The sequence below is a fragment of the Odocoileus virginianus genome, chromosome 5, assembly GCF_023699985.2.
Source record: "Odocoileus virginianus isolate 20LAN1187 ecotype Illinois chromosome 5, Ovbor_1.2, whole genome shotgun sequence".
Lineage (NCBI taxonomy): Eukaryota > Metazoa > Chordata > Mammalia > Artiodactyla > Cervidae > Odocoileus > Odocoileus virginianus.
Genome location: NC_069678.1, coordinates 85830816 through 85858558, shown reverse-complemented (window position 1 = coordinate 85858558; position 27743 = coordinate 85830816). Strand labels below are relative to the sequence as shown.

The 27743-nt window shown below is 47.6% G+C and overlaps 1 protein-coding gene and 2 pseudogenes across 6 annotated transcripts in view; 1 reads left to right on the top strand and 2 right to left on the bottom strand.

Annotated features, from left to right (window-relative positions):
- LOC110132653 (large ribosomal subunit protein eL33 pseudogene) overlaps nucleotides 1-18896 on the top strand; it is a 57381-nt pseudogene extending 38485 nt beyond the window's left edge.
- Nucleotides 47-4400, bottom strand: LOC110132650 (general transcription factor IIF subunit 2 pseudogene; annotated as a pseudogene).
- The window catches only part of RIMS3 (regulating synaptic membrane exocytosis 3), a 42794-nt gene continuing 33239 nt past the window's right edge, over nucleotides 18189-27743 (bottom strand). For all 6 annotated transcript variants that reach the window (XM_020886102.2, XM_020886099.2, XM_020886101.2 and 3 more), the window contains 3 exons: nucleotides 25475-25576; nucleotides 24994-25133; nucleotides 18189-24118 (listed from right to left, as the gene is read on the bottom strand). In XM_020886102.2, coding sequence (XP_020741761.1) covers nucleotides 23906-24118; nucleotides 24994-25133; nucleotides 25475-25576 — 455 coding nt within the window. In that variant the 3' untranslated portion in view covers nucleotides 18189-23905. The remainder of the gene's footprint in view (nucleotides 24119-24993; nucleotides 25134-25474; nucleotides 25577-27743) is intronic.

The following is a 27743-nucleotide window of genomic DNA, read 5'->3' as shown; positions in this document are numbered from 1 at the left end:
TGAGCTCTCTGTGGATGCAGCAAAGATGAGAAGTCCTCAGACAATATTTTCTCAATTTACAGCCTATTTTATTTCCCTGTTTTACAATCTAAATGTGAATACTTAAAAAGATATTAAACCGCCCTACCCCCTAATAGAGCCTCATCAGTTTTTGTATTGGAAGATCTTCAAGCTCCTATTGGCATCTTCGTGACATAGGGCTGTCTCACTCTCTCTTGGCTTCTCTCTGGTAACACCGGTACTCTGCCTTCAGCTCCCAAGTGTTTTTGTGGGGTCCTTTTACATTTCGAACACCGATTTCATTCAAGATTTCCTTCAGGTACACCACAGGTTGCATAGTGATGCCAACCAAGTCCTTTATGTTATAATACTGGTGTTTCTCAAAGGCAGCAAATAGCAAGGTTAACACTCGGTCTTTATCCGCCTTCACTCTCTTTCCGGTTTCTTTCTTTCTCTTCTCATATTCAATATTGTACTGATGATTGGCAACAGGTTTATAATTGGTCGTGACCACCTTCTCCAGTTTCTGTACAATCCTGGCAGGTTTGGAAGCCCCCTCTATTTGCATCCTCTTTAGCCTCATGTAGTTTTCACTGGGAGCGGGTCTGCATTCGCCACGATGGACCACGGTTCCTTGCAGGGAAAGTTGATCCGGCGCATGCTCAGTAAGCACCGTGAGGACCTGCCCTCTGTCTGAACGCAAGAGAAACTGATGCTCCGTGGGAGCGTGGACCGGGGCCGGTTGTCCATTTGTACCCCGAATGTCTGTAAGTTCCTTATTCAGAGTAAAGGAGATTTCCGACTTCCCTTGATTTGTGGCAATCTTCAGCTTCCCTACTTCACCGCTTCCAGAAGCTTCCGACCACTGCTGCGATAGGTACTTTGGTACCTTCACCAGCCACATACGCTGGTTCTGTTGGATTCCCTCCAAGTTGAGTGGAATGCTCTGGGGCTTGAGTCGGCTGCCTCCGGAGGCCATGGGCACCTGAGCTGAGGGTGCAGAGTTAGGAATGCAGGGGAAGCGAGACACCAAAACCAGCTGGTGGAATCCAGAAGCCTGGAGAGGAAGCAGAAAATACATGCACATTCAGAAATGTTCAAAGATGGGGTCTTAGAATCTACAGAGTGCTATGCTATTAATTTCAACAACTGTACAATTGTCAATTTTTTCATAATAAGGGGAGATGGCAAACCATAAAAGTGGGGAGTTTGATAACTGTGTGGCACAAGCTGCAGACGAAATACTTCAGCAATTAAAATTATAGGAGCTTCAATCTACCAATGTAGGAATTTTTAAGACGCAGTCATCCCTAAACACCTACTCTACCAAGCTGCCCCTCTCCCCTGCTCTATATTTCTCCAGAGCACATGAAATATCCTAGATAATTATTATATTTTACATATTCTTTATATTATCCTATGTCTCTCCCCACCCCCAGACTCTAAACACCATGAAGGTAGAGTTTATCATTTTCACTGCTGTTGGTGTTTAATAATTTTATTTATTTCTTTGAGGGAGGCAGAGAGAGCAAAAAGTGAGCATAATTTTACAAAAGGAAGCCAGGAGGGAAGGCCCTTCCACCAGGCTGAGACTCACCAGAGGCGTCAGAAAGCTGTGCCGAGCGAGGCTGGCCAGGGAGGGCGCTCTCTGCTGAGCAGGGGCTCACTCAGTCTCCAAGCTGCCTCTCCCTGGAACTGAGAACACAGTCTGTCTTCACGGCCCTATTTATTGCCACCGGTAGGGAGGCCTTGATGGGATTAGGTAACAACCAGACTGAAAATCCAATCACCTTGATTCAGTTATGGGTTTTCCCCCAAACATCTCCTAAAGCATTATCCTGAGGGTGGGGACCTTCTTGGTTTATTTCCTCCACTGACCCACTTTCTTTAACTCTCCAGTGTAGAGTGGGTTCAAGGGAAGACAGTTTGCTTCAGCATCTTTAAAAAGGCGGGAGATGCAGGTATTTTGAGAAGTTATGGGACATGTTATTCCCAGTCCCTGACCAAGCACTTCCACTTGGAATTAAAATTGCTCTCACTGGGCATTCCAGCGGTTAAGACTCCATGCTTCCAAGGCAAGGTGTGTGTGGGTTGGATCACTGGTTGGGGAACTGGGATTTTATTTTTCAGCTTGAGCCGCGTGCCCCGGGTGTGGCTGAAAAATAAAAAATGAAAAAATGTAAGAAAAACAAATTGCTCTCACTACCCTCTGGCTGCCCTGATGTTCAGTTGGTAAAGAATCCACGTGCAGTGCGGGAGACCTGGATTTGATCCGTGGGTCAGGAAGAGCCCCTGGAGAAGGGGACGGTACCCACTCCAGTGTTCTGGCCTGGAGAATTCCATGGACTGTATAGTCCATGAGGTCACAAAGAGTCAGACACGACTGAGCGACTTTCACTTTCACTTTCTTTCACCCTCTGACTGAATATGGAAAGTCTGTATTTCCTTCCCTGATTGCTCACTTCTTAAAACGCTCTTTGTGTGCTTCCATGACACAAGCTCCTGGGTTCCTTCCTGCCTCTCAGGCCATTTCAGTCTCCTTCCTGGGCACCTCAGTGTGACTTGGGCCATAAATGCTGTCTATTGGCTCAGGTGCTGTCCTTTCTCATTTGACACACATTTTAAAAATATTTCAGCAGATGCCTCTCGAAAGGGCATCCATAGTTCAGCTCTCTCTCCTGAGCTTCTGATAGGCCACCCAAATGCCAGCTGATGTCCTCCACTGCACATGATTCCTAGTAAGTCAAAACCAGGACCACACCCACCGCCCCCCCCCCGCCCCCCCGCAAAAAAAACCCCTACTCTTCCTATATTCCCCTTTCACCCTGTCTCCTAAACCAGAAACTTGAGTGTTAAGCTTACTTTTCCCCATGTCTTGCTCCAGTAGGCCAGCAAGTTCTATCTATTCTGTCTCCTTAATTCATCTCAGATTTCCCCCTCTATGATTTTCTTCTCCTGGTTCAGTGAAATATCTTCTTCTCTGACCCCGGTTCCTCCTGTCACTACATCCCACACACTGAAGTCAGAGTAGTGTTTCTAAAGCATGATTCTAAACATGCCTTTCTCTTTCTTCATAGATTTGGGAGCCTCCCTACATTTCTTAGAATGAAGTCCATTCTGTCTAAGGCGGCTTCCAAAGCCTTTCCAGAAGGGACTGCTGCTCACCATCAGTTTTTGCAAAACCTCCCTAGGAGTCCACTTGTAATGATCTTGGAAGCTCAGTGAACCTTCCATTGCTCTCTCTTGCGTCCAGGTCTTCATCATTACTATTTCCTTTCCCTGATATTGCTGCCATAAAATCCCCACCCTTTTTGCTCAGCTAATTCTCCTTCTTCTCTTCACCGTCTGTGACCACCATCTGCCCTACCCCGCCTCTAAAAGTTTAAAGTTGACCAAATTCTCATTTCTAGTGTAGGGGCTTATTCCCATCCCATTGTTTCCATCCCACTTTCCAGTAGTCATTTAATGGAAAGAGTCCAGACTCGGGTGCCAGGATTCTGGTCTTAGTATTGTTATTCCAATGCTGAGTAGACCTGCGCTAGTGCCTCCGCCAATCTGGGCATGGTTCCTTCTTGCTTAAAATGGAGGGAATGTCCCTGCCTGGTGAACTCCCAATGAGACAGCAAGAAAGATGTAGCAGCATCTAATGCAAAGACTAGAGGGAGGATCTAAATTCTCCTTGACCCATCCCCCTGTTCCAGGTCTTCCTCTCCTATTCCCCATACCTCTAGCCCATTTGAGCTAAAGTATTGTCGGCGGAGGTGGGGGTGGGGCTGTTCCCTGGTAGCTCAGCTGGTAAAGAGTCCACCTGCAATTCGGGAGACCTGGGTTTGATCCCTGGGTTGGGAAGATCCCCTGGAGAAGAGAATGGCCACCCACTCCAGTATTCTCGCCTGGAGAATCCCCATAGACAGAGGAGCCTAGCACACTACAAGTCCATGGGGTCACAAAGAGTTGGACATGACTGAGGGACTTTCACTCAGTCACTCACTCACTCATTCTTTGGAGAGCAGGTCAGTATTGGTATTTCCTTCATGTTCAGTCCCTTTCCTAGGCATATGTAGTGGGCTTTCCCATGGTGAGGAGATAAGAGGCTCTTTGCAGGTTCTGACAATGCTAGACAGGGATAGAAGGTACCTTTCAAAGATGGAGAGTAGGTACCTCCACTGCCTCTATCTAGGGCGGGCCCTAATGGTCAGAGGGACCCCCTCCAGGCCCTTGAGAATCCTCCCATTTGACCCATTCCTTGACCAAGGAGTGGACTGTTTTTATGATCTCTGGATTGGATTTTGTCCAAACTGTGCCCCTACCTAACTGTTGAGGGACTTTGGGAAACCCTCTGGGCCTTTGTTTCTTCATTTATAAGATGGAGATGGCTGTACTCATGGATCTTAAAGGTATCTTCCAAGTCAAAATGCCACAGAATTTAGCACTGCCTGTTGATGCAATCTGAGTCATAAAGGCATTAAGCACAGAACAATGCAGAACCCTGAACCCATCACTTCTCAACCCAGAGTCATGCAGAAGGAGCTGCCCTGTCCCCTTCCTGTTCGATGGCCTCTTTGTCTGCCCAGGTTCAGCTTTTGACTCGCTTCCTTCCTCCTGTCTGGCCTTTTGTCCCTATGCCGTCCCTGTCTCTTCACCCTGTGCCTGCCTCAGTCAGCAGCTACTCAGACCATACTGGTCCCCTTCCTACCAATGCGCAGACCGTCTCCCTCCTCTTACTAGTTTTGCCCCTTCCCACCTCCTGCCGGGATCACCTCTACCCTGGTCCATCCCCCTGCTCCTCCTCCCACCCACCTTCCCCTCTCCCTCTCCCTGCCCCTTCCAACTTGTTCCCCTCTTCTCTGACACACCTCCCTTGACCCCTGCCCCTCCTCCTCGCCCTCTGTCTTCGCCCACCTGCGTGGACCTTGGGCCCACATAAGCCTCCCTTGCCTCTACTAGGACATCTGCCCCAACCAGCCCTCACCAGGCCTGAGGATCCCCACTCTCCATCATGGGCCTCCTGTCCCTCCCCGTGGGGCACCTGGCCCCGCCCAGAAGTCCTGAGAATGTGGTCTGCAGCATCCTGGTGACCTGGGGGACATGTGGGACACTGGATGATGGCCAGCAGACACACAGCCCAGTGGGACAGGTCTCTCAGGTAAGAGTCTCTTTCCCAAGATGGGCTTCTCGGCTACTTTCATGTCTTGGTTATTTTGCTGCCTGAGTTTAGCGTGTCTCTATTCCCACTCCTTGAATCAAATATAAATGGAGATCATATTATTTTTATTTTCTGTTTAATATTTATTTTTACTTATTATTTATTTGGTTGTGCCAGGTCTTAGATGTGAATATATTTTTCAGTTCAGTTCAGTTCAGTCTGTCAGTCATATCCAACTCTTTGCAACCCCATGGACTGCAGCACGCCAGGCTTCCCTGTCCATCACCAACTCCTGGGGCTTACTCAAACTCATGTCCATCGAGTCAGTGATGCCATCCAACCATCTCATCCTTTGTCCTCCCCTTCCCCTCCCTCCTCCAATCTTTCTCAGCATCAGGGTCTTTTCAAATGAGTCAGTTCTTCTCATCAGGTGGCCAACTTATTGGAGTTTCTGCTTCAGCATCAGTCCTTCCAATGAATATTCAGGATTGATTTCCTTTAGGATTGACTATTGGATCTCCTTGCTGTCCAAGGGACCCTCAAGAGTCTTTTCCAACACCACAGTCAAAAGCATCAATTCTTCACTGCTCAGCTTTCTTTAGAGTCCAACTTTCACATCCATACCTGACTTCTGGAAAAACCAAAGCTTTGACTAGATGGACGTTTGTTGGCAAAGTAATGTCTCTGCTTTTTAATATGCTGTCTAGGTTGGTCATAACTTTTCTTCCAAGAAGCAAGCGTCTTTTAATTTCATGGCTGCAGTCACCATCTGCAGTGATTTTGGAGCCAAGGAATGTAAAGTCTGTCACTGTTTCCGCTCTATTTGCCACTGTTCCCATCTATTTGCCATGAAGTGATGGGACCATATACCATGATCTTAGTTTTCTGAATGTTGAGTTTTAAGCCAACTTTTCCACTCTCCTCTTTCACTTTCATCAAGAGGCTCTTTAGTTCTTCTTCACTTCCTGCCATAAGTGTGGTGTCATCTGCATATCTGAGGTTATTGATATTTGTTCCAGCAATCTTGATTCCAGTTTGTGCTTCATCCAGCCCAGCATTTCGCATGATATACTCTGAGTAGAAGTTAAATAAGCAGGGTGACAATACACAGCCTTGATGTACTCCTTTCCTGATTTGGAACCAGTCTGTTGTTCCATGTTCAGTTCTAACTGTTGCTTCCTGACCTTCATAAAGATTCCTCAGGAGGCAGGTAAGGTGGTCTGGTACTCCTATTTCTTGAAAAATTTTCCAGTTTGTTGTGATCCACACAGTCAAAGGCTTTGGCATAGTCAATGAAGCAGAAATGGATGTTTTTCTGGAACTCTTGCTTTTTTGAGGAGCCAACAGATGTTTGCAATTTGATCTCTGGTTCCTCTGCCTTTTCTAAATCCAGCTTGAACATTTGGAAATTCACAGTTCATGTACTGTTGAAGCCTGGCTTGGAGAATTTTGAGCATTACTTTGCTAGCATGTGAGATGAGTGCAATTGTGCGGTAGTTTGAGCATTCTTTGGCACTGCCTTTGGGGTTGGAATGAAAACTGACCTTTTCCAGTCCTGTGGTCACTGCTGAGTTTTCCAAATTTGCTGGCACACTGAGTGCAACATTTTCACAGCATCATTTTTTAGGATTTGAAATAACTCAGCTGGAATTCCATCACCTCCACTAGCTTTGTTCATAGTGATGCTTCCTAAGGCCCACTTGACTTTGCATTCTAGGATGTCTGGCTCTAGGTGAGTGATCACATCATTGTGATCATCTGGGTTGTGAAGATCTTTTTTGTAGAAATTCTTCTGTGCCTTCTTGCCACCTCTTCTTAATATCTTCTGCTTCTGTTAGGTCCATACCATTTCTGTCCTTTATTGTGCCCATCTTTGCATGAAATATTCCCTTGGTATCTCTGATTTTCTTGAAGATATCTCTAGTCTTTCCCATTCTATTGTTTTTCTCTATTTCTTTGCATTGATCACTGAGGAAGGCTTTCTTATCTCTCCTGGCTATTTTTTGGAACTCTGCATTCGAATGGGTATATCTTTCCTTTTCTCCTTTGCCTTTCACTTCTCTTCTTTTCACAGCTATTTGTGATGTCTCCTCAGACAACCATTTTGCCTTTTGGCATTTCTCTTTCTTGGGGATGGTCTTGATCACCACCTTGTATACACTGTCATGAACCTCCATCTATAGTTCTTTAGGCACTCTTATCTATCAGATCTAATCCCTTGACTCTACTTGTCACTTCCCCTTATAATCATAAGGGATTTAATTTAGGTCATACCTGAATAGTCCAGTGGTTTTCCCTACTTTGTTCAATTTAAGTCTGAATTTGGCAATAAGGAGTTCGTGATCTGAGCCACAGTCAGCTCCCAGTCTTGTTTTTACTGAATATATTTATTTGTTTAAATTAATTTATAAATTTATTATTATTTTTTGGCCACAGTGAGAAGCCTAACCAGTGGTTGAACCTGGACCCTCAGCACCGAGAACACCAAGTCCCTTTAAAATATAACTAAGATCTGATACAGATAAACAAATAAAATGTTAAAAAATTACCAGTCACTCCAAATCCTCAGGCAGCGCTGATTGACATTTTTCCCTATAGATGAGTTTCGTGTGGTCTAGAATTTCATATAACAATATTTACTCTGTGTATTTGGTGTCTTTCTTTCAGGGTACTGTTTTACCATCCTTCTGTGCTATTGCACATAACACTGATTCATTCTATTTGGTGCTGAGTGGTATCCTGCTACATTGATTTGCCACGAATTGCTTCTCTATGGCACATGTTGTGAGATATTGACTGTTGTTGCCTCTCATTCCAAATCTACCCTTCATTACCTGCTCTCTGATAGCTGGATAGCCCCCTTTACGGATTTCTCCTTCACGGTGAGAACAATATTAAGCTGTGTCAGTAGATGGCGATGGAGGGACACTGCAGGAAGAAGCTTTTCCTGGGTCTCGTGTGCTCTGTTTCTCTTCTTGCAATTGCCCTGCTCCCAGAGACTGATGCCTGGCAGCATCCATTAACGTTCTGCTCCAGCTGTGTGTCCAGAACATGCCTGTGAACTCACAGCTTGTGCCCATCTCACTAGAGCCTCCCACAGTGGGCTCTGTGGTCCTCGGGCATCATCCCAGTGATGAGCAGGCTTCTACTTCCCTGTGCACCCACCTGCCAGCCTCTACCCAGCAGCGCCCTGGAAGGCTGTCTTCTCCAGACATGGGCACAAGTGTCCTAAGTCTTCACCACTCAGCCTGCAAGTAGGTTCCTGACCTGGACTCTTCAGGGTCTCCCTGGCAGCCTCTGCTATCAGTACCCCAGAGGGATGTTTCCTACTGGCCTGGAGGCTATGAATCAAGCCTGGCCTGGGCTCCAAGCACACCTCATATCACAACACATGTTTTCCAACAAGTTTTGAGTCCCATCTTGAAGGAGAGGTCGTCTTTTCAATTTGTTTCTTCCTTGGACAGTCCTTCAGCTTTAGAATATTCAGTATATCTCTCTTATCACCTTCTCTAACACTTGAAGAGTTAATAATTTTTAACGTTAACATTCCCTTGTTCAAGTAACTATGTGGTTTCTATTTTTTTTATCAACTCCTGACAGCTACATTAGGCATTTGTGTTGTTTCCAATGTGGAGCTATTATGAATAAAGTTGCCATAAGCATTTTTGTCTTTGGGTAGACATAGCCTTTCAGTTTTCCTGATAAACTGCTAGAAGTAGAATTGCTGGGTTTTGGGGTAAGTGTATAAGAAAGTTTAAAGGAATTGCCAAACTGTTTTCCAAAGTGATTATACCATTTTATGTTTCCATCAAATTGGCAATTTGTATAACTTCTTTTGTGACCCATCTGTTTGTCTTTTGCCCATTTTTTTTTACTTTGTCTTATTAAGTTGTCATCTTATTATGAGCCATAATGGTATATTTCAAAGAGAAGAAATTTTAATATTGATGAAATCTGATTTATCTTTTGATATTTATTTTAGGGTTACTGCTTTTTATGTTCTAGGAAATTGCTATCTACCATAAAGTTGTGAAGATATTTTTTCCTGTATTTTCTTGTAGAAGTTTTATAATTTTAACTTTTATATTTAGGTCTATGAACCATTTTGAGTTAATTTTTGTGTATATCATGAAGGATTCATATTTACCACTCCAGTATCCAGTTATTGTATCACCATTTGTATAGATTATTGAATGACCTTGGCACCTTTGTCAAAAACTATTTCCATAGTGTTCTATTCCATTGATCTACCTTTATTCCAAAAACATTGTTACTTTATAATCAGTCTTGTAATCAGATGATAGAATCTTCCAACTCAGCTGTTCCTTTTCGAAATTCCTTAGCTATTCAAGGTCTTTTGCATTTCCAAATAAATTTTAGTATCAGTATGCCAATTTCTTCAGAGAAAACCTGTTGGGATTTTTACTGAAAATGCACTGATTCTAGAGGTAAATTTGGGAGGAAACATCTTCACAATATAGTGCCTTCCAGTCCATAAACAGAGTATGATTAACTATCTGTATCTTTAGGTTCTAATTTTTGTCACACTACGTCTCTGTCCATCCTTCTGCAATCACATCTCCTTTTGACCACAGCTGGTAAGTTTACCACTTTTAAGACCCAGATCATTAGACTGGGCCCATCCATATAATGCAGGCTAATCTCCCTGTCCCAAAGTCCTTAATTTTGTCATATCTGCAAAGTCCCTTCTGTCATGTAAATTAACATAGTCACAGGTTCTGGGCATTAGGATGTGGGCATCTTCAGGGGGTTCACTATTCTACCAGCCACACTTTACCACAAATAATGTCATGATGAATATTCCTTGTCCATGTGCCTTTAATGGAGGTATATACAAATGTATAGGTCATAGGATCTGCATATAATTAGACCAGGTAATGTCAGCCTGCTCTTCAAACTGGCTACACCAATTACACCTCCATGTCCTTGATGTCCTTTGGCATTATCAGTTTTCTAATTTTTACCAATTATTATTAGTATGAAGTGCTATCTCATTATTTCTTTAATTTGTGTATCTCTGATTATAATGATTCTGAGGCTATTTTCATATGCTTATCAACTTTTGGAGTTTGCCTGTTTGTTTCCTTTGCCCATCTTCCCATGGAAGTTGTTACCTATTTATTGTTGATTTGCAGGACTTCCTTGTATATTCTATAGCTGTTAGTCACATGACATTTTTTTGGCATTGCAAATTCCCATTCTTTAATCTGTTTATCAACTTCTGTCCATGGTGCCATTCATTAAATAGAAATGTTTACTTTTAATGTAATCACATTACACAGTTTTAAAAATATGGTTTGTGCTTTTGAAATATTCAAAGTTCTTCCTTGCTTTTCTTTCACAGAACTATTTATCTTACATTTTTCTCCCATTAACTTTATATTTCACCTTTCATTTTTGGGTCTACTGAACCATCTAGGGTTTATCTTTGTGTCTTGGTTTAGGGGGGTATATGGTCAGGTCACTCGAGATGGCTGTTCTCGTGCTGTCTGTATGACCCCTGCTCCACCAGGGCCTGCTTCACTCACATGACTATCCGGTCCTTTTAATTATAGGGCTTAATCAGTAACTGCCTACGTGCTTGCCTCCTGCTCCAGCCACAGGTTTCTCTGGTAACTGAGAAGCCAACCTGACTTCAGTTCCCACTGTAAGTGGTAGCTTCTCTCTTCCCTCAGGAGCAAAGGTTGCTGCTGTGGCCGGCCTGCCTCCCAGCCAGCCAGCCATAGGGGGTGCTTCAGACGTGTAAGATTTCCCTATCTGATAAACTGCTGATGTCTCTGTTACTATCTCCAGGCCCTTTCTTTCATCTTGAGGCTGAGCAACTACAAGGTTTATAGGCCTGCGGGGTGCAGCCCAACAATAGGTGAACCAGTCAGGAGGCTGAGAGAACTCCTGAGTGCCGAGATGTCAAGAAGAAATAAGGATGGGGAATGGAACCTTGTGGCGTGATCCTGATATAGCCACCATTAGCTAGGGGGCTCGATGGCAGCTGACGACTTGAAGAGATGTCTTTCTCTTTCTTTACATTGCTGATATTTTCTCAACCTCAGAGTCTCTTTCCAGTTAAAAAGTAGAAGCCCCATGCTTGTGACTCATCTGATTGCACAGGCATGGCTGGTGAATACAGACAAAGTGCAAAGACCTGGACTATCTACAAAATACAAGCATACCCCTGACCCACCACGCCTAAACGAGCACTGTGACAGACTTTAGGGTTATTAACTCAGAGATAGGGACAGGCTTGTGAATCAGACATGGCCGGTTACTCAGAAGGGTTTGGTTAAGGCCTTTGGCAATGGCAAAATAAGAGGCCCCTTGGCCTTCTGGTCCCAGCTAGGGAAGGGGACAGAACCACCACTGAGACAGGAATCCTGCTCTTAACCTATGGGCCAGGAGGCTAACTCAAGTCCTACAAACTATAACTGGACATCCCAGGAGTGATTGTGAATGCCATGTGAACCCAGAGGCAACTAGTCAACACCATCTGAGTTCAACTGTTTACTACCGAAGGACTGTTGCCAACTGTTGGTCAGGATAGTAGCTCACTTTTTTGCTATCATAGGATCTGCCCCCAGGGAAACATTATAAAATGGCCCTGGGACTGTCAGGTTAGCTCCTGGTGGTTTGGGTCTGCCACCAGATGAGGAGTAGAGTTAGAAAGGGACTTAGAAAAAAAAAAAGAGAGAGATTTCACCTATTTTCTTCCCGGCCCCACCCAAGATGACTAAGGTTATTAATCCGGAACTCTACTAGGGAAAGATGCTCCCCCTCCCCATTCTATTAACTCTGTGCCATTGTTATATCACCTCTCCAGGATTGGGTACCAGCTATGGGGACAGAGGTGGACTGCGGCTGCTGCTGCTGCTAAGTTACTTCAGTCGTGTCCAACTCTGTGCAACCCCATAGATGGCAACCCACCAGGTTCCTCTGTCCCTGGGATTCTCCAGCCAAGAATACTGGAGTGGGTGGCCATTTCCTTCTCCAATGCATGCATGCATGCTAAGTCACTTCAGTAGTGTCCGACTCTGTGCATCTCCATGGACAGCAGCCCACCAGGCTCCTCTGTCCACGGGATTCTCCAGGCAAGAATACTGGAGTGGGTGGCCATTTCCTTCTCCAAGAGGTGGACAGGTGATATGGTATTTCAGGCCAGGACAAACACCTCAGGCAGGGATGGTATTATCTCAGAATGCAGTTTCTGTTTTTATTTTGTATAATGATCGTGATCTCCCCTGTACTGTGCCTGTTAAACATCTCACATTTCCTCCCTAGCCTGAGTGGAGGGAATCTGTTCACGGACTGCGTGATCATGGTGACTTCACTGCAAAATGAGTCAGACTGCTAGGTCTGCAGCGATTTTCCACGCAAGAGTGACCCAGCTAATGTGACCATGTAGGGACAACTGACAACTCTCACCTTCCTCCTTGTCCTGCATGCCAAGTGCCTGGCTCTAAAATTGCCCACCTCTTGGCAATCCCCGTTTTTAGTGTAGCAGGTATCTTACTCTTGATGCCCTCTAGTTGCTGGTGTCTGTATGACCTTCGTGGTATTTGGCTGCTGAGCACCTCTACATACCTGACCCCAGGGATATCATGGAAGAGAGCTGGACCAAGATTACAAGGGTCCAGCAAGGTATATAGGTGTGGTGTATGGTCAGACCACCCAAGATGGCTGTTCTCTTGCTCTCTGTACACCCGCCCCCCGCCCTGCTCCAGGGCCTGCCTCACTCACATGACTATCCAATCCTCTTAATTACAGGGCTTGATCAGTAACTGCCTATGTGCTTGCCTCCTGCCCCAGCCACAGTCTCCCTGGTAACTGATCACGTCATTCCCCCATAGATGGTAGCCTCCTTCTCCTCTCAGGTAGCGAAGATTGCTGCCATGTCCTGCTAGTCATCTACAGTGGGGTGTCACTCCAGGATCTTTTGCTTTGGATATGTGATATCCCCTGTCCAATAAACTGCTGATGATTCTGGTGCTGTCTCCAGACTGCTCTTCCCTCTGCAGGCTAGGCAGCTACAAGGCTTGCAAGTGTGTGGAGTGCAACCCAACAGCAGGGATTTCTTTCTTTTTTTGTCCAAATAGTGAGTGTCTCTAATACATATTTTAAACAATCCACTTTTCCTCATTGTTTTAAGGTACCCCTCTCATCATATATTAATTTCCTAGATATATTACATGCCAATCCTTGAGTTTTCTTTAAACAGAAGTTGATCTAACCATTAATAGACTTATATTATTGCACATAAGTTGCAGAGTAAGTTTACTTAACATACCAACTGAAATTTTTAGCTTGTGTTGAGTTTACAGATCAACTTGGAAAGTTAATATCTTTATATTAAACTGCCTTATCTAAGAACAGGGAATGTTTGTTCATTTATTCAGATCATCAACTCTTAAGAATTTGAAAATTTGCTATATAAAGGTCTTATGTATTCTTAATTGTTGTTTAATAATTTGAATTGCTATTGTGGATAATATGTTTACTGGTTATAGCTGTTATAGAAAAAAAAAAATGCAACTGATTTTGGTAGTGTGATCTTGCATCCAGCAACCGTGCTGCTGAATATTCTCATGAGTTCTAATAATTGTTCTTCTTAATAAGGTAGTAATCAAATTATCTATAAATGATAGCTTTATCTCTTTTTCAATCCTCCCTCTCTTTTTGTTTTTATGGCTTTGTACAGGATTCCTGCACAACTGCTGTGTTGGAGAAGGCTCTTGAGAGTCCCTTGGACTGAGAGGAGATCCAACCAGTCCATCCTAGGGGAAGTCGGTCCCGGGTGTTCATTGGAAGGACTGATGTTAAAGCTGAAACGCCAGTATCTTGGCCACCTGATGTGAAGAGCTGACTCATTTAAAAAGACCCTGATGTTGGGAAAGATTGAAGGCAGGAGGAGAAGGGAACGACAGAGGATGAGACGGTTAAATGGTCTCATGCACATAGGTGTCATAGATTTTTCAAATTCCGCTGGTGACCAGTTTTTAATCTCCCCTCTTGATTTGGGGCTTCACTAATAGGCTGTGTCTTGCAGTTATTTCAGTTGTAAGCCATTAGATCCCTGTTTGTAGGGGATAAGTTGTGGGGCAGAGGAAGCCTTCTATAATATGATTGCACCTCATTTTTTTAATGGGTCCATTTCCGGTGTCATGACTTTCACAAGTGTTTTTTGAGCTTTTCATCTCCTCTTAGGTGAGAGAGGAAATCTAGGGGGCCCCTGAGTGGGGAAAATGCCGTCCTCCAGAGTTGGGTCAGTTCAGTTCAGTTCAGTCGCATCTGACTCTTTGCAACCCTATGAACTGCAGCACACCAGGCTTCCCTGTCCATCACCAACTCTCAGAGCTTGCTCAAACTCATGTCCATGAAGTCAGTGATGCCATCCAACCATCTCATCCTCTGTTGTTCCCTTCTTTCTCCTGCCTTCAATCTTTCTCAGCATCAAGGTCTTTTCCAATGAGTCGTTTCAGTGTTTTCCCTGGACAGTAGACCTTTGTCATGGAGGAGACTCTGGATGTTTTTCAGAACTTTTACCCTCTCCCTGAAAAAAACCACTAGGTTTTTCTCAGATCTCTACTTTCAGTTCAGTTCAGTTCAGTCACTCAGTCATGTCCGACTCTTTGCAACCCCATTAATCACAGCACACCAGGCCTCCCTGTCCATCACCAACTCCTGGAGTTTACTCAAACTCATGTCCATCGAGTCAGTGATGCCATCCAGCCATCTCATCCTCTGTCGTCCCCTTCTCCTCCTGTTCCCAACCCCTCCCATCATCAGGGTCTTTTCCAGTGAGTCAACTCTTCGCATCAGGTGGCCAAAGTACTGGAGTTTCAGCTTCAGCATCATTTCTTCCAGTGAACACCCAGGACTGATCTCCTTCAGGATGGACTGGTTGGATCTCCTTGCAGTCCAAGGGACTCTCAAGAGTCTTCTCCAACAGCACAGTTCAAAAGCATCAATTTTTCGGCGCTCAGCTTTCTTTATAGTCCAACTCTCACATCTGTACATGACCACTGGAAAAACCATAGCCTTGACTAGACAGACCTTTGTTGGCAAAGTAATGTCTATGCTTTTTAATATGCTATCTAGGTTGGTCATAACTTTCCTTCCAAGGAGTAAGCGTCTTTTAATTTCATGGCTACTTTGGGTGCCTAGAAAAAAAGCCCATAAATGTATGCACCCTTCCCAGCCTCCAATTGTTGATCATACCCAAAGTAGTTCACACACAGCCTCCAGAAATTTGTTAGTATTAACATTTATGTGTTCCCATCAGGTTTTGGCTCCAGCGGGTTCCCCTGGTAATCACAGACTAGCTCTAATTCTCTGTGTGTGCTCTCCAGATTTCAAGGTAGCAGTTTGCCTTCCAATATTAGTTCTCTGCCAGGTCCAAGAAACATCACTGATTCTTCTTCTGTTGATCTTAAAGAGAATACATTAAATGTTTTCATTAACATAACATTTATTACAGGCTTTTTGGTGTATGTTTTGTTCAGTCACCCAGTCATGTCTGACTCTTTGCGACCCCATGGACGGCAACACACCAGGCCTTCCTGTCCCTCACTGTCTCCCGGAGTTTGCCCAAGTTCATGTCCATTGCATCAGTGATGCCATCCAGCTGTGTCATGCTCTGATGCCCTCTTCTCTCTCTGCCCTCAATCTTTCCCAGCATCAGGGACTTTTCCAATGAGTCGACTGTTCGCATCAGGTGACCAAAATACTGGAGCTTCAGTTTCAGCATCAGTCCTTCAGCGAGTATTCAGGGTTAATTTCTTTTAAGATTGACTGGTTTGATCTCCTTGCTTGAGAGTCTCCAATGGACTGTCGGAGTCTTCTCCAATACCACAGTTCGAAGGCATCAATTATTTGGCACTCTGCCTTCTTTAGGGTCCAGCTCTCACAACCGTACATGACCACTGGGAAGACCATAGTCTTGACTATATGGATCTTTGTCAGTTTCTGCTTTTCAATACATCGTCTAGGTTTGTCATCACTTTCTTGCCAAGAAGCAATCGTCTTCTGCTTTCATGACTGCAGTCATGATCTGTAGTGATTTTAGAGCCCAAGAAGAGGAAATCTGTCACTACTTCCACCTTTTCCCGTTCTATTTGCCATGAAGTAATGGGGCCATATGCCATGATCTTAGTTTTTTTAATATTTAAGCCAGCCTTTTCACTCTCCTCCTTCACTCTCATTAAGAGGTTCTTTAGTTCCTCTTTGGTTTCTGCCATTAGAGTGGTCTCTTATCAAATCAAGGAAGTTGCCAGTAGTTTTATTACAAATAGGATTAAACCTTACAAAATGCTTTTTCTGCATTAGGATAATTATTTCTCTCTGTTAGTCTATTGATGTGGTGAATCACAGTGAATTTTTCTATCAAATCACCCTTATATTCTGGGATAAACACCAGTTGATTGCGCGTGTGTGTGCTCAGTTGTGTCCAACTCTTTGCAGCCCCATGGACTGCAGCCCATCAGGCTTCTCTGCCCATGGACTTTTCCAGGCAAGAATACTGGAATGGGATGCTCTTTTCTACTCCAGGGGAAACTCCCAACCCAGGGATTGAACCCATGTCTCCTGCATTGGCAGGCAGATTCTTTACCCCTAGCACCACCTGGGAAGCCCAGGTGATCATGATTATATCATTTTTAATACACTACTAAACTTCATAGTTTATATGTAGGATTTTTTAATATATTTGATTCTATTTGTATTTTCTTAGTATTTACTCTAGATTTTAGAATGGATACTTAAGGAAGATTGAAGTTATTCAGTATCTTTCACCTCCAAGAACATTCCAAGGACCAATTTATGTGCTATCATTCTCTAGTATTTTAGTTCATGACTTTAATTTTAAAAAGTAAGGATTATTAGTTTTATAATCTGTATGTTAATAGTTACTAATCTTATTTCTTTGCTCATATTTCTTTCTTACATTTCAGCCATTCCATCATTTTCTTTACAACAGCAAACATAGTAAATGCTATGTGCCAGGCACTGTTCTGAGCACTTTAAACATACTACCTCACTGAATTCCCCCAATAACCCTATGAAGTGTGTACCGTTTTCCTTCTGTTTAAAGAACCTCTTTCAGAATGTCTCTGTGGATCTCAGTTTTGTTGTCTGTCCCTCTTTTCTTAATTTTACTCTCTTTTAAAAAAAAATTTTTTTTTCCTTTTTTTTACTGGCTAGAAGCTTGGAAGTTCTTAAAACCCATGAGAGTGTATGAGATGTCTCAGAGAGCAGAAGTGGGAAAGAAAGAAAAAAAACAGGATGCTGGGGGAGCACCAGAGCTTAGATATAAGTCTCATGAGCCTTCCAACAAGAGATGGTGCCCAGTGGAACTGCAAGGTCAAGGACCAGAGCCAAAGCAGTGGAGTTTACTCTGAAAGGCTCTTGGTAGGCAGGTGTCAGCCTTTCCTCTGGCAATCATGTGCTGTGACATTGCTATACTTTATCCATCTTCCATACCCCCAATCCAGTCCTAGGAGGACAGTGGCACTGCCCAGAAGTGACTATATCCTTCCTTGAGGCAAGGAAAGAAAGGGGCATTCCAGGGTCACAGCACTGGAGGTCAACAGCTATGCTTACTGCTTGCATCAGGTGTGGCTGAGCGAGCGAGACTGCCCTAGCCACATGCCTGAGCAGAGCTTCTGGACCCAAGTGTTCAGAAAGCAGCAGTGGGTCAAGGGCAGTGGCCTCAGCTCCGCTTACCTTTCCTTCTATTTGGTTCTGGGCATCCCTTGTGGACTATGTGGGGATAGAAGGCTTTGAGGGCCTGTAAGCAGGGATCCTGGGAGGCAGAACCAGGAAGCTGCCTCAAGTAGTCAGACTCCATGGCCCAGTGATATACTGTGACAATGGATTTCCCAGATGCCCAGGTCAGACCTTTCAGGGCTTTTTCTGAGATGTACTCTCTCTCCTGCTTCTCAGCCAAGGCATCTTCCTCTTCCTTGTTTCAGTCCCCTGGAACTGTTTTCTCTCTCTTAGAATTAAGAACCATCTTCAGAAAACAACACGTGAAACCATTTTCAAACTGACTTTAATAATTTTTTTTTTTTTTTTTGCTGCCCAAATACTGTACATGCAGAAGCCATGTGAAGGATTTTCTCCTCAAGGGAATTGGCAAGAATGTTATAAGAAACAGCCGGTAGTCCTTCCTAGCCATCCACCTGCCACCTGGGAGCCACAAGTTTGGGAAGATGCTGCATATAGAAAATGTAAAAGGCTAATTGCTTCTTATCTAAACAGTGTGCTTGTCAGTCCCTATCTGCTCTCTCTCTTTTCAGGATGCATTTGGAAATTCTAAAAAAGGGGTTCCTGCCTCCTGTGAATTTACATTCTCAAGGAGTGGATGAAACAATCAAGCCAGCTTTTCCTAAGGAAGCAGCAGCCACTCTGCCTGTTGAGATGGTGTCTGCAAAAGGCATTCTGGAGAAGAGTGATATATATGTATTTTATTCAAGAAGCAAAATACTTTGAAGGGAAATAAGCTCCCTCTCTCCTCCCATCAGAGAGCCTCTTCTTTTAAGATTCTCCCACTGATCCCGTTCTAGAAGCAGAGACGAGGCCCGACCCAGCATCGTCTGCTGGTGGGGATACTGACCTATGCAGGATGCAGCTGAGGCTGCAACCTCACATCAGCACCTTGGAAATTGTCCGTTGCAGACAACCCTTAATTATCTCACCACATAAGAGGAAGAGAACAATAAACCATGAGGAGGTGGAAGGAGCAGAGTCCGCTAGGATTCCCAGAGTTCTTGTCAGAAGCAGCATCTGGGCGTGGATGGGTGAGGACCTGCTCCCAGGGCTGGAAGGAACCAGCCTGTGGGACCAGGTGCCAGGTATATCAGGCTCATAGTCCTCATCAGCTCCAGATCAGACTTTTAAAACCTGGAGGGAACCATGGAATAACTAGCAAATGCTCTGGTTTTGCAGATGAGGAAGCTGAGACCCAGAAAAGGGAGGAGACTTGCATAAGGTCCCAGTTTCTCTGTATGTAACAGCCTTGGAGTCTCTGTAGCCGGCTGTCCAGGCCATTGACCTTTGGGGCGGATGCTATGTTGCCTTTGGGATTCCCAGGGCCCATTTCTGTTTGCCAAGCTCTCTGGAACCCAGGCCCAAGGACCTTCCTGGCATTAATGCGAACTGCCTGGGAGGCTGAAGGCTCCTGTCCTTGCTGGCCAAGTTTACAACCAGAACGTGGGGAGGTTCTCCTGGAGCAGTAACACGCAGGCTTTGTGGCGAGCATCCTCCCCAAGCCAGTCTGGGCCCCTGGGAGAATGCAAGTTTCCCTCACAGGCATAGCCTTACTGGGCCCACAAAGGCCTGAGCTCAGGGTTGGGGGGAGAGGAAGTTGCTTTGCTACATGGAAAGATTAAGCCCTTTGTCAGAGAACAAGGTCCCACCATGGGGCATGCCGACACCTGAGCCGCACGTGAGAGGCTCAGCTGGCAAAGCTGCTGCCCGAGGAGGCCAAGTTGCTCTCTTTGGCATCACTGACATCACTCTGAGATGGTCAGGCACTCTTTCAAAATAACCCTTGCCCAGCCAGCCCAGGCCGATCCAGTCCCTATCAGGCCTCACCGGATCAGGCGGGGCACGCTTGCCCTTCAGTCAGGACTGTTTTTGTTTTGCCCCAATCTCTTCTGACCTGAGTGAAAAGCAGACTCGAGGGAGAAGGTAGGGGACGAGTCTACGTTCCTATCTCCTCCCTGATCATGCAGGCGAACGGTAGTCCAGTACAGGAAGCAGCATTTTAAGGAACCTCTTTCTGGGTCAGGATATTGGAGAAGAAAACTCCGGGGAGAGGAAGAGAGAGGGAGGGAGAAATGAGCCAGCGGGCAGCAGACCTCTACCCCTCCCTCTCCTGGCAGCCACTGCGGATGCCCTGCTGGCCAGACACGCACCCCCCGCCCCCACCCCCGACCCTCTCCACCGATGAGCAAAGGCAGCAATTCGTCCACAGGGTTACACAGTGCAGGAAGCAACCCAAGAAGCAGAAGAGCAGCCTTTCTGAAGCCCTGCTGCTTTCTGGGCTGAAGAAGGCGGGGACTCGGAGGTTATCAGGAGCTCTGGAGCCCCGCCTGGGGGGTGGGGGTGGGGGTGGGAGCCCAGCTTCTCCTGGGCTGCAGGGCGTGGAACAAGGACCCTGGTCGCGTGCCAGGGTTCCTGGTAATGCAGTCTAAGATTGTGCTACATTTCATTTCCAAAGAAGTGCCCTTGCAGGGCTCTAGCGTCTTTAAAGGGGGCGGGAGGCTTCCGCTCTCCTCAAGGCTGGCAGTAAAGAAGAACTCAGGCATGCTGGCCCTGGTGGGTGTTAGGCCCCCGGAAGAACCAGTGATCCCATGAGTGGTGAGCGACAGGGGCAACCCTCTCTCTCGGCCCCCTGAAATGCTGGCAGTGCCTGGGCTCGCTGCATACTGAGAGCCTCCTTTCCTAAGAGTGCTGGGTCAGGCAAGAGACTTGGGGGGGGGGGAGTAGATCGGGAGACGGTTTGACAAAAGGGATGTGATCCTTCAGTGAAGAACCAAGACCTGGCCCCATTCGCTGGAGTCCGACTCATACCAAAGGCCCATCACAGCCGCCCCTTTAGGAAAGGAGTCTGTGAAGGAAGTGGGACAGATTGACCATGGCAGAAACGTGAAGACAGATGCTCTGAATCATCTGTCATGGTTCCTGCTCACAGCCCGGCAGCGCTGCAGGGCTGTCTGTGCCACGTCTTCCATGAAACCTGCCCGAGCAGAGGGAGATGGAGTGACAAAAAGCCCAGCCTGTCATCAGCCCCAGGGTCCCCTGGGGTAAGGAGCGGGCACGTGGAGCTGTGACACTGCATCTAACAGTGCCTGGGAGGAATCATGTTCCTCCCCTCCCCACCGTTCCCTCCTCAAGGGATGGATGCTCCCCCCTCCAGGGAAGGCCAGCAGTCACACGTGCTCCCTCCTCCACTGGGACAGGCTTGCTCCAGAGCAGCCTCTCAGACAAGCCCCTGCATCCAGGAGGCCCAGACAGACCTGTAAGCCCAGCCGCTCACCACCACAGTATATGGAGCCTCACTAGACTTCATTCTCAAGGGAGAAAATCCAGGTGGGGTAACTGGATTAACTTGAGTTGGTACAAAGGGTTAAAGGTAATCCCCCAAGGTCAACTTGGGTGGGGAATGACTTCCCATTAGTGAGGCGGAACAGCGGAGTGTCCGACCTCTAGGACAGGCCAGGCCATCCCTCTGGCTAGTATGTGCCCCCTAGCCAACCTTCCCCGGAGGCAAGGGGCCAGCAGCCTTTGACTCCCCAGCAGAGCCTCAGCTCGTAGCTCCCCATCTTTTGTCTTCCTGGGTCCCTAGGGGAAGAAGGGTGACACCCTCTCTGATAGTCCTCGTTTCCTGGGGGTGACTGCACAGTCTGGGTGTCACCGCTCCGTGACACATCAGGAAAGATCTACACGAACCTATGGATCACGAATAACCCCACCACTCCAAAGCTGTCAAGTATTTGCACACCATTCTGAGGGTGTGCACCATTCTGACGCAGAGCGTCACCCACAGGACATACAAATACTCTTCTGCAAGTGAGTTTCCTCCCTCTCCCCACCCTAGGATCCAAGCCACAGAGCCCTTTGCCATGGGAAATGCATTACCCAATCCCAATGCCAGGGGAGAATTTCTGAGAAAGAGAAAACTCAACCCAGCTGTCTCCTCTCTCCACAAACACAACAGTTCTCATCCGGCTCCGGCAAGTCAGCCCAGGCGCTCGTTTTGTTAGTTCTCATTGCCCTCACCCACATTTTGTCCGTGGGCAGTTTTCTTGGGAGGGAGGTGGTCAGGCCCTGGCTTTAGCCCAATGCAGATCCTGCCAGAAAAGGAAACCCCTCAGTGGAAAACGGTCTGTCTCAGAGAGCCTCTGTTTCCACGTCCCCGCCTCAGCATCCATCCCCACGTCCACCTGGCTTTGGTGATGAATGGAGTCCAACCACCTCTCCACGGCTCCCCCCACGTACGCGGGTGAGAGTCATGCCATGCTCGGGGGTGATGTCTGGGGAAGGGGCGGGGGCCCCAGACCTTGACCCCTCCTGCTACCTCTTTCTCCCCTGCAGTCGTGGACCTGAGGGCTGCCATGTCCATCTTCTGGGCAACCTCTCGCCTTTCACACTAGACCCAAGGAGGCAGAGGGACAGATCTGGGCTCCCGAGCCAGACTTCAGGATTCCCAGCCGGCATCTCACAAGGTCCAGTCCAGGCCCTGGTGCCCACCCCCCGGGGGCCCAGCTGTCCAATCAGGTCAGGGTTTGAGTGGCTTTGGGAAGCTCCAACCAGACAAAGGTGGGAAGACAGCAGAGACAGGAGCGGCGTCAAGAGCAGGCCGGGCCGCTCTCCGGACGGCAGCAGCAGAGCGCGGGAGGCGGGGAGGCCGAGGGGGTGAGTATTGCTTGTACAGAGCTGGTGACTGTCACGGTCTATAGAGTGTAGAACCAGGCTGTGCGGGAGCCCAGAGGCTGGAGCTTCAGTAAGTCTGAGCTCTCAAACACAGACCCTGGTCTGGAAATGAGCAAAAAAAAAAAAAGAAAGAAAGAAAGAAAATAGAGCCCCTAATAGTCAGCTTCATGCAGCTAATCCCTGAAGGTCAGACAGGATTCTTAGAGCAAGTCAGTCCCAGCCCTCCTCCTTCCTGCCAGCAGCTGCGCCCTCCGTGGCCCTTCAACAAGCCAGGCCCCTTCAGGATGAGCCCCGAGGGGCACAGGGCCACCCTCAGGGCCTGGGAAGGACACCGGTGCTGTCGGGGGCTGCCCACCCTGGTAGACAACATCCCCTGTGAGGCCAACCTCTTGCAGGTCAAGACCATCCAGTCCGCACCTCCTGGGGTCCACTGGGAGGGCTCCTTTGGCATGTCGGAAGCGAGGAGGCTTAAAGGGAGACCGGAGGTGAACAATGCAAGAGGAGGCACCAGTACTTCCCGCCAAGGTACCTGGCCTGCAGCCCTGGGAACCGACACCCCCTCGGATCTCACTTTTAGGAAGTGGGAGGTGTCAGCTGGAGGGAGAAAGCCATCTCCAAGCCTGCAGCTCCCCAGCATTTTCTGCTCCCCGGGGCCCTGGCCAGGGCCCTAGGTGAGCTGCTATATGCTGTGGATGCATTCAGTAGGAAGAGCGGCTGGAGAGCTCGGTGGAAAGGAGGGGTGTCAGGGTTCCCAGAGGGGCCTCAGTGCGGCCGGCTGCAATGGATGCTACATTCCTCAAAAAAGAGCAGCAGTGCTAGGAGAGGCAGAGGTGGAACAACGGACAAGACAAAACTAAGCAGAGACCACCAAGGACAGGCACGGCGGGGAACACGCGGGCTCTGCCCTGAGCCCAGGGCAGGCGGGAGGAACCAATGGCCGTGTCCCCCACTTCCACCCCTGGATTCGGCGGGACGGGGTGGGGGTGGGGGGGAGTCCTGGCCTCACAATTCTCCTTTGGGTTTCTTTACCACGAGACACCGAGAGACATGGGTTTCAGCCCATATAGTCACCAAGACCGACTACACCCAGACAAATGAATAGATCTAACATGGTCACACACAGACACACACACACACACGCACACGCACACGCGCTAGAGACTCCAAAGACAGCTGGGCCAGGCCCAGTAGCCAACGGGCATGCAGCAGGGCAAGGGGGCCAGAGAGACGTGAGGACTATGTACAGGGGGGAGGAGGTGGGAGGCGGCCACACCCCTTCTCACATCGCAGCCCGGCCTCTCCCCGAGGTCCTTAGGAGCACGAGGGGCTGGTGGCGCTCTCCAGCGAGGACTGGGACAGGCGCCTGGTGAGGGAGCCGAGCGTAGAGTCTGCCACGGAGGACGTGGGGAAGAGTCTGTACCAGCCGGTGACTGCAGCACTCAGGTCCAGCTCGTCCAGCATGATCTGGGCCATGCCCATGAAGCACTTGTGGTCCATGCGGCCGTAGTCTCCCCAGACGATCACCTGCCAGTGGGAGGAAGAGAGAGGAGCTGAGCCAGGGCACAGATGGGACCGCGAGAGGCAGAACTCAGACGGACTTCAGGCAACAACTTATTAAGCACTTATGGTGTGCCAGGCTTATTAAGCATTTATGGTATGCATTATGGTGTACAGACTTTATATATATTCTCTCCATTGTCACAACCATCTAGGTAGAGGTGCTATATGGATTATTTCCACAAACAGGAAAAGGAGCTCAGAGTGAATAACTAACCCAAAGATACACGGCACAGCTGGGATTAGAACCTGGGCCTGACTTCCAGAGCCTCCTAGCATCCAGGATGACAGGCTTCCAGAGAGGGAAGCAGGCTGAGTCCAGGGCCTGGGCCACAGCTCCCACTGTGTTGCTGGATCACAATGGGATGATAAACATTACCACCAGGTGGAAGAAGGCAGTGGTCAAACTCTGCTTCTAGGGGACTTCCCTGGTGGCCCAGTGGTTAAGAATCTGCTTTCTAATGCAAGAAGTGCAGGTTAGATCCCTGACTGGGGAGTTAAGATACCACACATGTCTTGGCCAAAAAAAACCAAAACATAAGACAGAAGCAATATTGTAACAAATTCAATAAAGACTTTAAAAATGGTCCACATTTTAAAAAAATCTTAAAAAATAAAACCTGCCTCTACCTACCAGCTGTGCAACCTGGGGGCAATCGAGTTATCCCCCCCAACCTTGGTTTCCTTATGAATCAACAGGAGGCAATAACACCTCACTAGGTTGTAACAAAAAATGGGTAGAGGGTATTAAGGTGCTGGCACAGGATAAACCATAAATACATTTAAAATGACAGTCTACAGTCTTTGAGAGTTGCCCTGCCCGCTGGCCGTGAGATGCTCACCTGCAGCACCTTGCCCTGGGGTCCCTCGTCGAACAGCAGAGCCTGCTGGTACAGGGGGTCACAGGTCTTCTTAGCCACCTTCGTCTTCTTCTTGGCCAAGCAGGCCCCGTTCTCGAGTAGGTAAACCTTGATATAGGTGGCTGAGGGATGGAAGAAAGCATGATGGGGAGGGGTCCCGGGGAAACTGCTGTGGCCTGCCCCATCTCCTAACTTCCACATGATCCTGGAGGGGAGCAGGGTGAGCAGGAGGAGCTGATGAGTGGACAGCAGGTGGACAAGATGGACTCGAATACCAACTCCTCTGTCCTCTCCTCCCATCCCGCCCCCTCACTGGCCTTCCAGGCCATCCATGACTCCACTGTTGAGAATACTGATTAGGCCAATGGGGAGCCAGGACTTGCTAGACCCAGAGCTCAGCTGTGAATCCCTCCCTGGCAGGACCCCATTTCCAAGATCCCTCATCCCAGCTGCTCTGCCTCACCTGGGAGGGATTTGGAGCCGGGTTTGGGGGTCAGGCCCCGAGCCTCAATCACTTCCACCTCCAGCTGGCCACTCCGGTCCATGATGGCAATGTGCACATCCCCTGCAAGGGAGAAGGAGGACAGTCGAGGCAGAGTCAGACCAAGGGGCAGGCTGGCCCACAGCATGCAGTCTGCAGAGGATGCTCCAGCGCTGAAAGGGCGCAAGACGGACAAAAACTGCATGCGCTGGAGCTGCTCTCCGAAGGCCAATTTAAAGCAGTTGAGAAATGTTTTGATAGGGCCCTTGGGGTGGGGTGGGGGCGTGACCCTCCAGGGCCCTGCTTAGGGAATCACAAAGGAAAGCTAGGTTGGGAGAAGGGAGGGGGCCTGTTTCACTGAGCGGAATAGCAAGTCTGGGGACAGATTTCTGTATCAGGAAAACAGGGGAGGCTGTGTGCTCAATAGATGTCTTCACCTTCTACACAGCAGCCATCAGCTGCTCCCCTAAATAAACATCAAACAGATACTTAAAGAATATCAGTTTGGAGAGGTGATGAGATACAAGACTGCCCGGGCCATGAGGCACGCCCTAGAAATGAGGGCCTGTTCCCACCCTTGATAAAGGATGGGGGAAGGCAGCAGATATCCCAGGAGTACAGAGTTGTTGTTCAGTTGCTCAGTCATGTCTGACTCTTTGAAGCCCATGGACTGCAACACACCAGGCTTCCCTGTCCTTCCCCATCTCCTGGAGCTTGCTCAAACTCATGTTCATTGAGTCAGTGATACCATCCAACCATCTCATCCTCTGTAATCTGCTTCTCCTGCCTTCAATCTTGCCCAGCATTAGGGACATTTCTAATGAGTTGGCTCTTGGCATCAGGTGGCCAAAGTACTGGAGCTTCAGCTTCAGCATCAGTCCTTCCAACAAATATCGAGGATTGATTTCCTTTAGGATTGACTGATTTGATCTCCTTGCAATCCAAGGAACTCTCAAGAGTCTTTTCTAACACCCAGCTCAAAAGCATCAGTTCTTCAGTATTCAGCCTTCTTTATGGTCCAACTCTCACATCCATACATGACTACTGGAAAAACCATGGCTTTGACTAGATGGACCTTTGTTTGCAAAGTAATGTCTCTGCTTTTTAATACACTGTCTAGGTTTGTCATAGCTTTTCTTCCAAAGAGCTTTTATGGTTGCGGTCACTATCTACAGTGATTTTGGAGCCCAAGAAAATAAAGTCTGTCACTGTTTCCATTGTTTCGCTGGGTCATTAAGATCTTTTTTGTATTCTGTATATTCTTGCCACCTCTTCTTAATATCTTCTGCTTCTGTTAGGTCCATATCATTTCTGTCCTTTATTGTGCCCATCTTTGCTAGTCACTTGGGATGTCCTTCAGAGGGGTAGACAGGGAATTCTCTGGCAGTCCAGTGGTTAAGACTCTGCTTCCACTGCAGAGGCACGGGTTTGATTCCTGGTCAGGGAATTAAAATCCTGCATGCTGCATGGCCAAAAAAAGGGGGTTCAGAATCATAAGCCTGATGCAGAAAAGCTAAAATGGGCCAGACTCTGGGTTCAGCCACTCATTTTAGAGTCTGAACCATTATGCCACTGTGTATCTGCACACTTTGGAAGATGGGGACTTATGACTTTCAGGAGACATCCTGCAATTCATCGCTCTCCCTCTAGCTATTCCTGACCTCCGCATGGGGAATGGGGAAGGGGAGGTCTCAGGAATTAATTAATCTTAACTCTCACTGTAACATCCCCAACAAGGAGAGCTAATGCAAACCTGTCCTTCCCAATTTAGGACACCAGGGGGCGCCATACACGAGTGTTCCAGGCTGCGATGGCGCATAAGCCTTGTGCAAGTGGCTGGTTTTTCTCACCACCTCCCAGTCCTTGGCTGGGCCTAGAGCTGGAAAAAGCAGACTCTCCAGGCCCTTAAAAGCCTGAAAGCAACGACTGGGAATTAGCCAAATCCCACCCAAGAGCCAGATGGGAACTGCCACTTACCCTCTGAGGGTCCCTATGGACCCTCTTCCAGTAGACAAAGGCTCCTGTGTGAGCCGTTTCCAGGAAGACAGGGCAGTGCAGTGGGAGGAGTCCTGGCCTGGAATGGAATGTCAGCTCCACTGCGTGGTCACAGCAGGGCACTGTCTGCACTCAACTTTCTCATTTGCTGCGAGGTCGAAGGTTAGACACTGTCTATGTGAGGGCTGAGTGCAGACGTCTGGGTCAGACACTGCTCAGGTCAGACTGATGGGGAGGGAGGGGTGGAGGCGAGTGG